General features: G+C 39.4%; 1 protein-coding gene across 3 annotated transcripts in view; it reads left to right on the plus strand.

Moving 5' to 3' along the window:
• usp54b (ubiquitin specific peptidase 54b) overlaps window positions 1–12,933 on the plus strand; it is a 108,347-nt gene that overhangs the window by 15,590 nt on the left and 79,824 nt on the right. For 2 of the 3 annotated variants that reach the window (XR_005993489.1, XM_041816126.1), the window contains exon 2: window positions 172–767. Coding sequence is in view for 2 of the 3 variants with exons in the window: in XM_041816126.1 (XP_041672060.1) it covers window positions 612–767 (156 nt within the window). In the remaining variant the exon portion in view is untranslated. Of the gene's footprint in view, window positions 1–171; window positions 768–4,232; window positions 4,355–12,933 lie in introns of those variants that run through there. The other variant, XM_041816127.1, reaches the window with a different exon arrangement.

Here is a 12,933-nt window from a genome sequence, read left to right on the forward strand (position 1 = left end):
ACTGCTTATGGTCATTGTGGAGATTTCCTCAGACTCTGATCTAGAAGCATTCATCTCTGCCTGAAGATCAGCAGTGGTCTTCCTTCTGTCTCTGGTACTTCAAATCTTGACGTGTCTGACTGAAGTGTATTTTTTCATGCCATTGTAACAGAAATCTTTTGTGCCTTACAGATAAACTAAAGAGCAGAAGAGAACATCAGAGAAGTCTCCACATGAAAGCAGAAGAGCTTCTTAATCAACATTTAAGTGACAGAGGCTGCCAAAGGACGCTTTGGACTCACATGTCCTTAACTACGACCAGATAAATCCAAGGAGCTAAAAATAGAAAACCAAAAAGCCAACCGTTGGCTCCAGCAAAAGGACGGATTTTTAAGTAAAACCACGGCTGGAGAGGGGGAGGGTTGTATGGGTGCCGAATCCCCATCCAGGACACTTCACATCTCCTCGATCTTCCTCTGCCGCCTCCCTCCTCTTCCTCCCTCCATTCCCTCCTCTGCGTTTCTCTCATTCTCCCTCGTCCTCTCTCATGGGAGTGACATAGAGGCCGTCGCTCGGTCTGCTACCCCACCCCTTCCCTGCCTCGCCGCGGAAACGGGGGCGTCCAGGTAGTGATGTCGTGGAAGAGGAACTACTTTGCTTCGGGTGGCGGAGCGGCAGGAGGGGTGCAGGGGCTGGTGACCCCAAGAACCATGACCTCCATCGCACCCAGCAAAGGCCTGAGCAACGAGCCGGGACAGAACAGCTGCTTCCTCAACAGTGCTCTGCAGGTCAGTTGGATAAACATGCAAACACGCTTGGGTTGTCATGATCGCAGAATTTTAGACTTCCATAACATACTAGAAGAACATTAAAACATATTAATTTCAGTGGTTGCAGCTCTGGGTGAAAAATAAGACCTAAGATCAGTAATATTTACAGAGCTTCTGTAGTTTTTTTTAAAGGTAGCAGTCATTTAAAACAGAGATTTTAGTTTTAAATTGAAGTATTTAGAAAAGTATCAGAGTACCTTAGATCTTTGCGTCCTCATCTCAGACAAATTCACCGTAGTCAGGAAGTGTTTAGGAGGAAACATCTATTCATGGAGACTGTGGATAGTCCTTAAATCAAACAGCTTAAATTTGGTATAAATCAAAGAATCAAATAAAAAAAACCTATAAATTATTTTGTGTGCTGATTTTCTTAAGATCACTCTCTGGCCAAAAAAATGCCCTAAAGACGCAAGAGTGGCTGCAGTGCGATTCTGCAGAGTATCACAGGAAGAAAGTGAATGTCTGCTGAAGTCTGGTGTGCTGGAGACCTCAAACGCTCACTGAATTATTTAGTAAGATGACTTAATTTGAATTTTATGTCGCTAAAACTTGTCCAAGTGCTTAATATTTTTCTGAGCACATGTGGTATGAAAAGAGACAGAGCTACACCAATGATCTGATAAGGGGGTGAATATCCTTCAATTGAATCTGAAATCAGTTTTTTGATCTCATGGGAGTTTTATTTTAGCTGTTCATGATGGTGGCTCCTTGGTCAAAGAGTCATAAATGAGAGCTGTAGAGCTGCTTTTTACAAACCCTGAAGTACAATATGGTCGGTTTCAGATGGAATGATTGAATGGTAATGATGTCCAAGAGGTCCAGACATCAATCATTAGTAGAGTATGTTTGAAACTGTATAATCATTGATTTCCCTGCATTTATTTGGCCTACATGCATGCTGCTGCATGATCTCAGCCTTCATCTCCCTCGTCTCCCAATCATTGTGAGCAGCTGCAGCTACAAGTGTGACGTGTAACATACAGGGATGCAGGGATTTTCACTTTAAAGCATGCAGACTATAAACAGAATTCCTGCAGCTTGCTTTGCACAAGTAGCCTGTTCACATGCAGTTTCATATGACAGAGTTATTTCAGCCTTTTTATAGACTGCCAAAATAAGTAAATATAAACATAACCCAGAATACGATCAATTTCTGAGACATGTGGTTGTGCAGTAATGTAGTGACTGTATGTTATTTTGACAAAATCTTGATTTTTAATCGTGAAGAGGTCAGGAAAACGTTTATTCCCAGACATTGACGTCGGCTACGTGTCACGCTCATACCTGTCTGCATTTCACAATGGAGGAGAGAGTTGGGAGATGCAGGTGGAGGTCATGCAGAATTATGCATGTAGGCTAAAGAAATTAATGGAAACTGTGATTCTGTTATCCTGACAGGTACAGCTATTGAAGAGAGTTGGAAAGGCTTGTAAATAACTAAGAAAAACAATGGAAAGCAAAACCATGTCGGCTGTAACGGTTAAAACAACAGTGCCTCTGCCACACTTTCCTCCGCTGACTGCGGTGTTTGTCCTTTGATCAAACATCAGCAGATGGTTTAGGGTGCTGTCTTTTGAGGTAATCAAAACAGGTGATAAACTTTGTGCAGATTTTGAAAATAAATGTTTTTTGCACATTGGTAGTTTAGAAAACCAAGACAAAGCCCTGTATAGGACAGTTAGAAATCTTAAGTACTGAGTCTTAAGTTTCAGTTTCATTCCCAGCCATGAATCACTGCTGCGTTGCAAAGCAGAAGGAGCTAGATGTAAAAGAGACAATTCTACAATAACAATGCTTTAGCTGACGTTCTATTTCTTCATGACCTGAGATCGTCCTATTGCCCACCCCTAATTGCACTCAAGTAAATGTACATTTACTCTGGTTAAAACTGAGGATGTTCCTATGTGTGTCCTATTCAGCACAATGCTCATTTATATTGAGATTAACTGACTAGTCTAAAGAAAAGACAATACTTAGGAAACAGACTCATCACAGTGCCACTGTGTTAGCCATGTGGTACAAAGTATATCAGGCACACATTACACCTGCTAACATTAGCAGCTAGCCCTGCCAGTCTTCGTTCCTCTTTTCAGAGTAATGTTGTGCTGTGATATCTGGTCTTTTCACTTCGGTTGAGTAGTTACACGTGAGTTCATCCCTCGACAGCCTACTTAATTTCTGTGTGTTATTTAGAAAACAGTCAGACAGGAAGGCAGCGACCATTCGCTGATGCTACAACGGACTCTGTTGGTGGGATGATCATCACAGTTTAAAAGGACATTGTAGACCGGGATTTCAAGCTGATGATGGTTAATTAGTCTCAGCGACTCGTAAATCTTGCACAATTTGATAAACAATTTAACTGTTTAACCATGCGCATCTATAGTTAAAACTAACTTAATTAGACTAATTGTAATTAGTTACTTTCCATCTCTGGAAGCAGCCTGACACACCTCACCCACTACAGGTTTGTTTTAGGGGTAGAAGGGGGTTGTAGCCTATTTATATGTATTTGAATGTGTTATCTCTTTTAATTTGGTTACACCAGGATATAATAACATTACTATCAAGGGAAAAATATACAGTGAAGTGATATCCAGACTTTCCTTAGAGCCATTCTGGCCCAAATGCCCCCCACCCCCGTTTGGCGGCCCTTCTGGCATTTGCTCAAATTCCAGATGACTAATCTATTGCTGTTTATACGATGCAGTTTAATAATCATTTAAGCAGTGGAGGTGGGGGAAGCTGAGCAGAGTGGGGCAACTCTTTTACAGTTTTAGGAGTAACATGAAATCCCTCCTAAGACTCCACGCGATCCTTGACGTCGTCTTTCGTTTTTATATTGACTGAGAATTGATTGAGAGCCCCCTGGTGGTGAAATGTACATACTGTATGTATGCAGAGTAATGCTTTCCAGTAACACACCATCTGTAAAGGGATAAGCTGTGCTGTGTAAAGACTTTGGTGACTTGCACAAACTGCATGATGCTTTCACACACACTTCCCCGGACTCACACCCCCCACCCCTCCTCCACCCCCTCTGCAGTAAATTGATATTTAAGCACGACAGGGATGAGATTAGGGCCATATTAATGGGTGTTTGCGTGTTTCGGCGATGTTTGGCAGCACTGCCAGTCTGGCTTCAGAGTGGACAACTAGTCTGTGTTTGTGTGTGGAGAGATGCTGCTCACACTGCGCTGCTGCTGCTGCTGCTGCATCTCCTCTCTCTCTTCACACACATCCTCCTCCCAAGACTTCCAGCTGGCACAAACATACCCTCTGCACACACACACACCCACACCCACACATATTCCTCTCCACTACTGGAGAGAGAGAGGGAGAGAGCTGAAGAGGGAGAGGGGTGATGAGGCAGAAGCTTAGGGAGAGCTGAAGCGAGCGGAGGGATAGATGAGAGGAAGAAAAGTTTCTGAAGGAGGAGAAGAGAAGAAAGAGGGATGAGGAGTATACAGTATGAGAAAACAGAGGAGAAGACTTCAGGGGATACTTCTACCGAGAGGAAGAGTGGAATTAAAGAGCCTAATAAGGTAGGGGCTTAAAGGGAAGAAAATGAGTGCTTGTGCTTGTGATGAGAGGAAGAGAGCTGAGATGAAAAGACAAAGTGAAGGACATAAAGTTTATTTTAGAAATGAAGAAAATGTCTCAACAAAGGCGAGCATAGTGGGGGAGAAATGGGCCACTTCAAGGACGCACACTCAAGAGATGGGTTGTTGAACGGAACATGAAACAATGAGCAGCGATAAACCAAGGGAAAGTTAAAGCAATTAGATGTTTGCAATTTCTCTGTATTTATCTATGTGATAATATTTGCCTGTTAGATTTCAATGAGGGACACTGCTGGGGTTGTCATTTAGTTTTAGCAGATCTGAAGTCTCAAGGAGTTGAGTTATAGCAATTCTGCAGGTAATTTTTTTCTGACACCACTTTTAAAACTGCCTGAAGTTCAATATCTGGGATTGCAAGCACATCAGTCGCTGACTCTGCCTATGCAGTATTGTTATTCATTTATTACTTTGTGGTGATTTATTTTCAAAAATTTAAATGCAATCCAGCCAAATAAGAGAACTTGAGCTGCTTGGAACTTTATTTTGTAAAAAACGTATTTGCAAACACAAAACACGGTTTGATACTAATAACCAAATGTTGACAACATGTAAGTGTGGTAAAGGTGTCAAATGTTTAGTACTTTGACTCTTTTGATACCACATGTTTAAAACGGTACAATGTCTGTGCTTTTGATGATGAATGGTATCAAAAAATAAAAAGAAACTACAACTGTCTCATGAGACGGGTGCCAAGGAAAGGAATAAATTGATCAAAAATTGCAAGCAAACTCCTCCAAGCGTTGAAAATTTCATAATAACTCAGCAATGAAATGTTGGTGCTAAAAAGTTTCCAACGTATTTTTTTTATATTTTTTAGATTAAAAGATGAGCGTTTTAAACTTGGGTACCAAGAGTTTTTTAAAGAGTTAGAGGATAGAGCATGGAATGACATGAGGAAAAGAAGCCCAAGGTCAACTCTGAATCTGCACTGCTTGTTTGGAGGACTAGCTTCCTTCTGTACAACCACTCAGCCATCTAAGCTATTTCTTGTCCGCTTTCTTCGAGAGATAAGGGTAAAACATTTTCTAAATTAATATAGGTTATGTCTAAAATAAGGTGGTCTGTTCAAAATGTTTTTGATGTATATAACTGCCAAATACTGTAAAACTATTGTTGTTTGTGTTTGTCCTGAGATTTATGTTGCATTTATGTTTATTACAAACAGACAGAGAGTAGAGGATGTAACATCTTAATTGAAAAAAAGGGGTTGCACCAATGCTTGGTTTAATAAGCATCAGTTATTGGACCTGTTTACAGTTATTAGCCATTGGCAAACAATGTGCCATGAACCAATGTCATCAGTACCATGTTTACTGTCACATGATCAAGTGATCCCAAATGTCAGTTGGGGGTCAGGAAGTGGGGACAGCCATAAAGAATGAATGGGAACTGAGGAAAGTTTGTACTTGAAACCTTTAAATGGACTTGTACGCTGAAATTATCTACCTACAATGAGTATCATCACTACACTTGACCAAAACTGATTTACCTTGCACAAAGGTGATCAACATCACAAATTACCCAGTCCTGCAGGCCTCCTGGCGTCTACTGTCGTCTAGGCAAGGCAAGTTTATTTGTATAGCACATTTCAGCAACAAGGCAATTCAAAGTAACCTTGCGAAGCAGTTGGATACGCCCATTTCCTTGTTTTTCACTGGCGAAACCATCTTGCAGCTCCCATCTGAACTGTTTGGGCCCGGTTAGAAAGTGACAGGACCAATTGGCAACGAGGGGCAGTACTTTCAGGCACGGCAGAGTCGTGACGTAAACAAGCAGCAGCAAGAGGGGGTACAATTATGGCAGAAGAGCTTAACGTGGACGCTGCCAAAGCACCAGTTTTATCAGAACTTGACAACAATTCTTCGTTAAAAGAAGAACAAAGAACAGCAGTTGTTGTTTTCTTTTCAAAAACGACAAAAGTCGAGTACTTACATGTCTATAGTCACAATGTTTCGCATTATTCCCCGTAGCTTCGCACGCGCAGCTCGATAGCTGCTGCGTCATGTGTTTTGTTGCTCTTATTGGCCCGTAGAGCTGTGACAGACAGAACGTACATCCAATCACACACCGAGTTTTTTTCAAAGCCTCTGCCTTTTCTCAAACGTTTCCTATTGAAGCTTTCCCAGATGGATGTGTGAAACAAATCCATCTGGCGTGTCAGGTTAAATTCAAAGTGCTGTACACAGGACATTAAAATACAATGAGTAAGGGAAAAAGTAAAGTAAAATAAAAGTTACAGTGCAGAGTTGGAGTGAAAATAGAAAACTTGAAAGTGATTAAGTTTTTTAGTCAAAAGCAGTAGTGAACAGATGTGTCTTCAATCTTGATTTAAAAGAGCTCAGACTTTCTGCATGCCGGATGTTTTCTGGGAGTTTGTTCCAGATATATGGAGGATAGAAACTGAACGCGGATTCTCCATGTCTAGTTCTGACTCTAGGAACACAGGGTAGACCTGCACCAGACGACCTGAGCGGTCTGGATGAGTCATACTGGACTAGAAGGACTCTGATGTATTTTGGGCCTTAACCATTCAGTGCGTTATAAGCTAACAGGAGTATCTTAAAGTCAATTCTCTGAGAGACAGATGAAGGGAGACAAGAATCTAGAGGAGTCTTGTTTTGAGCTAAGAGGCTAGTTGAGCTCTTTTAACATATAAAACATTTTAATTTTCCTAATTTTGTCTCAAACGTCTTTAATTGAAATGGTGATGGACTATCAACTGAATAAACCTTGTGGGGTAAGAGACTGAGCGATGATGTGCCATTCAAGAAAGAGCCTGTGCTACTTCAATGTTAGCCACTTCAGCTAGCTCCAGTTTGATTGCCAGTTTTCTTTCCTGCATCCTTTGTAGTTATTTAATCCACATTTAAAAAGCCAAACTGGTACCAAATGATGAGCCGTTTGGGAGCTCTACTTATCTGAGCCAAATGATCTGGATCTCTAAAAAGAGAGATTTTTCATGACAACGAGAGAGGCTGGATGGACATCAGCTGAGGAAACATGGGCAAGATCAGATTTTATTGAGCTAAACAAGAGCAAAGCGGTACTGAACCAGCTAAACCAGACCACTTTGTGGGAACTGACTACACAAAAGTGTTGTGTGACACTGCAAGTCCAGGCTTTAGATGTTAAAGATTCACTCTAGACCAAAGAAGAACAAAATTAGCAGGTTAGCAAACAACAACATTGTGCAGCTAGTCAGCATAAACCCTTAGTTTTTAGCTAGCAATAGCCCCAGTCAGTAAATTTCAAACACGAGTTGTAAGACTTGTACGTAGTATAAGGTAAGATAATTAAAAACTGTAAAACACAAAGCAGTTTCTTGCGGATAATCATAAAATTTCTGTGTTTCTTTACTAGAAAAAGTTTGTTAGCTGCTAGTAGTTTAAGCTTAGCGTGTCTCTAGGATCAAGGCTGGTTCTTCAGGCAAAGATTACTGCAGTATTTTGAGTAAGGGCATAAAAAGTGATCATATATCACATTTTTAAAATGTAAGGAGTGTAGCCTATAGCTGTTAGATAATAATTCTATAAACCTTTTTAATAGTGTTTTTTCATTATTAGCTTAGCTTACTTATTGCTAGAAATTGAAATTATCACTATCAGGAAGGAAAAACGCTGTTGGGACATCTTTAGTAGTTCAGACATGATGTTTTATCATAATTTAATACCTCCTCTTAGTCTATGCAATGTTAAACTGTGTCGTTACACCATGTTTAATACTTTAAAGTGGCTGTCACATTCTCCCTGTGGTGATGTCTCAAAATGTCTGAAGAAAGTCATCAAATATTTTATGTGTATGGGTTTTTGGTGATAAATCTGCTGTCACTTTCTCTTCATGATAGAGACAGAAGTGCTCTGCTGCTTCGTGGCCCTTAAGGGCCCCATGGGCAGGGCAATTAACCCCCCACTGCTGCAGTGGAGCTGCAGGGAGGGCTGCAGCTGCAGCAGAAACTGAAACAATAGTTTTTCTGTTTGGATGTGTGAATTTTAATGAGAGTCAGGGTGTGTACATGCTCAGCAACTTTTCACCATGTAGCACAAGCATAAATAAAACAGCTACAGTATTGGAGTTACAGAGCATGAGGGCTTTAATGAAGCAGGAACATATGTATGTACTTAATCAGCAGTAATTTCTGTGCTTGTGCGGATTTATCATTGTGAAGAAAGACTTGAAACTTAAGATTAACAGTGAACATTCTTTCTGGGGTGCTTTGCAATCAAGGGTTTAGCATAACGTTAACATGAAAAAGAAAAGTTTATCTAATCTTCTTTTACACAATAATACAGTGGAGGTCAAAGGACATTAATGGTTGTTATTGAGTTTGGACTGGGCTGATTTAGATTTTAGGGCACGATATGCAACAAATTTTCCCATCATCAGTATTTTTTATGTGTTTGTATGTATTTTTAGATGTCTAAATGTTGATCCATTATCACATTTACTTCAAATGTACTATTTAATGCCCTCCTTGTTGTCCTTGTTAATGCCAGTAACAATCATTCTCATCTGAATTAATATAGTGTATTTCTATGTGTCCTATCTGTGCCGGATGATGAGGGGTGGTTCACATTAGGGACCCTGGCCCATGTCTGAGTACACTTGACCCTAACATCATTTGATACGTGAATTGAACTTGGGCATGGTGCTTGAGACTACGGCATGATTCATGTTTACTCAAATAAGTCTAAGGGAGGTCTGAACGCAGCCGTGCTCTACAGGGTAGCTGTAAGCAAGTATAGGAAGGTAACTCTAAACGTCTCCTGTTCTTTCAAAAACCATTGACTTCATGCAGCATGGACCCATTTCATCCTCTGAGCTTCACTGTAGATGTGGAAGTATGAAGACAACCATTGTTGTTTCAGAAATAAGGGAATGTTTCATGAAAACATCAGGGATTCATAGTATTATCAGCATGGTACAGGTATTGGCAGATGAAAATTTCTGCAACAAACACACCAATACTGTAAATACCGGTCGTATGTACGAATAGATTTATGGAGTTTTATGCAGGATCAACGGACCTACATCGGCTAGCCTTTTTCTTTGTTCATCCTCATTCCTTCAACATTAAAGAAAGTTTAAAGGACTGACATTTTAGGTCTTAACTGCATAAATATATCTGTATGGATAATGGTGTGGGCTAAAGTGAATTTGCACATTTCAGCATATCGGATTGGCAAAAAAAAAAAAAACGTTTTGCACCTGTAAAACATCCATAGTAGCAGGATAGAACCCAGTGACCACACAGAACTAAAAGCCCAAAGATTAAAAAAAAAAAAAATCCCCCAAATTTGAATGCAAATTCTTACCAAATTTTCCAATGCAAATTGCGAAAAAATTCCAACAAAATTCCATGGAAAGGGTCACGCAGATGGTCAAGTGGTTTAAAGTGCGCACTATGTACACAGGTGGCCTGGGTTAAAATCTGGCATGTGGCGCTTTACTGCAAGTCTATCCACTGTCCTCCTCTATCTAATAAAGGCACAAAAAGGCCCAATAATAAATCTTATATATATATAAAAAAAAATCCACGGAAAATTATGGAAAACTTTCAAACAAATAACCCCAAACATCCAAACAGATTTCCCCAAATTCCCAGTTGTATCCTATAAAATTCCCCAAAAACCATTCAATCCCTCCAAAAATTCAAATCAGTTCCCCAAATTCCAATGAAAGGACAACAAAAGCTCAAACCAAATCTTTGACATGTTAGCATATCCCCCACTAAAATAAATGACATTTCATAAAATTTCTAAGCAAATTCCTACAAAAAATCCAAATCAAATTAGGAATAAATTCCAAGGAAAATGCTGGAAAATTTCCAAACAGTTCCCAATAAAAAATTTCATTAAATTCCAGTTGATATCCAAGAAATTCCCACAAAAATACATCCAAAAAATTCAAATCAGTTCCCCAAATTCCAGTTAAAGTACTTTTAAATTTTATTTCCCTCTCCCAAAAAAATCAAACTAAACTCTTCAAAATATACAAACATTTTTCCAAAAAATATCATGAAGTTTTTGAAACAAATTTCTCAAACATTCTAAGCAGTTACTTAAACTTCTATGAAGGTTACAGACAATTATCGCGAAATTATTAGTAGAATTTATTTGTGTGTTGTAGGAATGCAAAAATTGTAATGTCCTATGATGTCCTATGATATACATGCAGGGTCTTAGGAGGTTAGAGGACAGATATATAACATTTACTACAAACGTAATGAAGTTTCAAAGAACACATTAGGTTTAAAAAAGAAAAAAGGCAGGCATCTTTTATCACAATGTCCACTAATCTATAAATCTTTTTATGTTACTTTCATTTTTTTCTGTTGGTGAAGGCATAGACTATGTAGGCTAGAAGTCTCGCCTCCTCAATATCAAGATTTCAGACTGGGTTCAAACTGCAAAGTTCAAATACACATCAAAGTTTTCTCTCAAAACTTCACCTCAAGTCCTTTTTATGCCTCACCAAAAGCCGAATGAGAAGTCGTGTCCCTGGTTTCAAGGTTTTCTATCCCACTGACCCTTTATGACTTGGAGCACGGTTCATGAATGAAGTGCTCCATAAATTCGAAGAACTTTGCCACCAAGCATTATATAGGCGGTGATTACATTCTCCATCATCATGTGAATGGGCAAACAGCTCATTAATATAGAAATGTGATTACAAGCAGACACTGCAGCTGATGAAAACACTAATTGACATTTTTGTTTTGCCAAATGAATTATCTCATTGCTTTTACTGAGGATCTGCATTAATGTTGCTTTAAGAGACATTTTCACCATTGATGTACTAAATGTACCAAAAAAATGTAAGCAAGAGTGTAGGATTTAGCAAGAAAACATGCAGTTTTTATGTTTCTAGTTGGGATGTTTGGAGCAAAGGTAGAGATTTGTGTTCACTCTGAGGTTAAAGTAGATGTTGGAAGCTTTTTGAAGAGGCCCAGCATGATAAAAGGCATGAAAAACTGGGATAAACTGCAGGGCAGGAAGGAAATAACTGCAAATTTCCAGATCATAAGACATTTCAGTACAAAAAGCTCACATGTGAATCATAAAACTAATGATGCCTGAATTTCATTTTTGGTTGCAGGGCCCTTTTTTCTGCCTGCTGTATCACTACCACACTGTCACGCCTCACTGGGACATTCGATCAGAGTCATTCCTGATTTTTTGTGGTGATTCTGAAGCCCAAATTTCTGCTGTGAAAACCTGTTAGGGAGCAGACAGCATGGCAGGGTCATAAGTGCAGGAAAACTGTCTGCAGTATCATGTGATCCTTGAAATGTTCAGGAGGAAGAGATGGTAATGCAATGAGGGGTAATAAGAGAGAACAAAGAGGAGGATGCCAGAGTTATGGAGGGCAGAAATGATCAGGATGTGATGACTGGGTTTATATGACTATGTAAATATGATTGAATTCACAAAATACCATGATGTTAAAGAGAATGAAGAGTCTGCAGTAATTTATTATCAGCAGAAACTGATTTTGTCTCTTCATAGCTGCTGAGTTTTTAACATGTTAGGTCAGTTTTGATAGTTTTGATTTTATCTAGTTAAAGTAATGCATATTTTGCTGTCTCAGACAAAACCCTTGTTCAAAAAAGTTGGGATTTGATAAAAATATCAATGAAAACACAGAACAGTGATTTGCAAATCCGTTCAACCAATTCCAAAAGCATACACATACAAGCAACACAAAGATGAGATAAGCCCTCTATTTTTGGACGCAAACACATTCTGAATTTGATTCCTGCAACATTTTCCAAAAAAGATGGGACAAGAGCATGTTTAACACTCTTTTTCATCATCTTTTCTTCTAACAACACTACATTTTTATCTGCTCTCCTTTACTGTGCTGTTGCAAGTCATGCATTGTGGCTTGGCATTGTCTTGCTGAAATAAGCAAGGACGTCCCTAAAAGATATAGTCTAGATGGAAGCATAAGTACTACTGATGCCCTCACAGATGTGCAAGTTACCCATGCCATGGGTACTTATACACCTCCACACACCACAGATGCTTTCTTTTGAACTTTGCATTGATAACGATCTGGATGGTCCTTTTCCTCTTTAGCCTGGGGGGCTCAATGACATTTCTAACAAAAATTTGAAATATGGACAAATCAAACCTTCGCACATTTTTCTACTTTAGGCCAGCCCATCTCGGGTTTTCAGGTCTACTAAATAGATGCAGCATCTTTCTGTGTTAACTGTCAATGGTTTTCTGTAGTTTTCCAGAGCTTGTGTTGTGATATCCATTGCAAAATATACCAGTGTTTAATGCCGTGTTGCCTGTGAGGTCATAGGTCACCGACTGCAGTGTTAGTTCTCAGCCTTGCCACTTACGTACAGAGGTTCCTCCATATTCTCTGGATATTCTCTAAAATCTCTAAGTTTCAGTCTTTCACAAAGAGGGGAACCTCTTGCCATGATTCACTGTGAGCAAGTGGTTCGGCACTGGACCCTCTGTTATTTACCATCTATATTAATTACCTTG

Source organism: Cheilinus undulatus, linkage group 20, assembly GCF_018320785.1.
Source record: "Cheilinus undulatus linkage group 20, ASM1832078v1, whole genome shotgun sequence".
Taxonomy (NCBI): domain Eukaryota; kingdom Metazoa; phylum Chordata; class Actinopteri; order Labriformes; family Labridae; genus Cheilinus; species Cheilinus undulatus.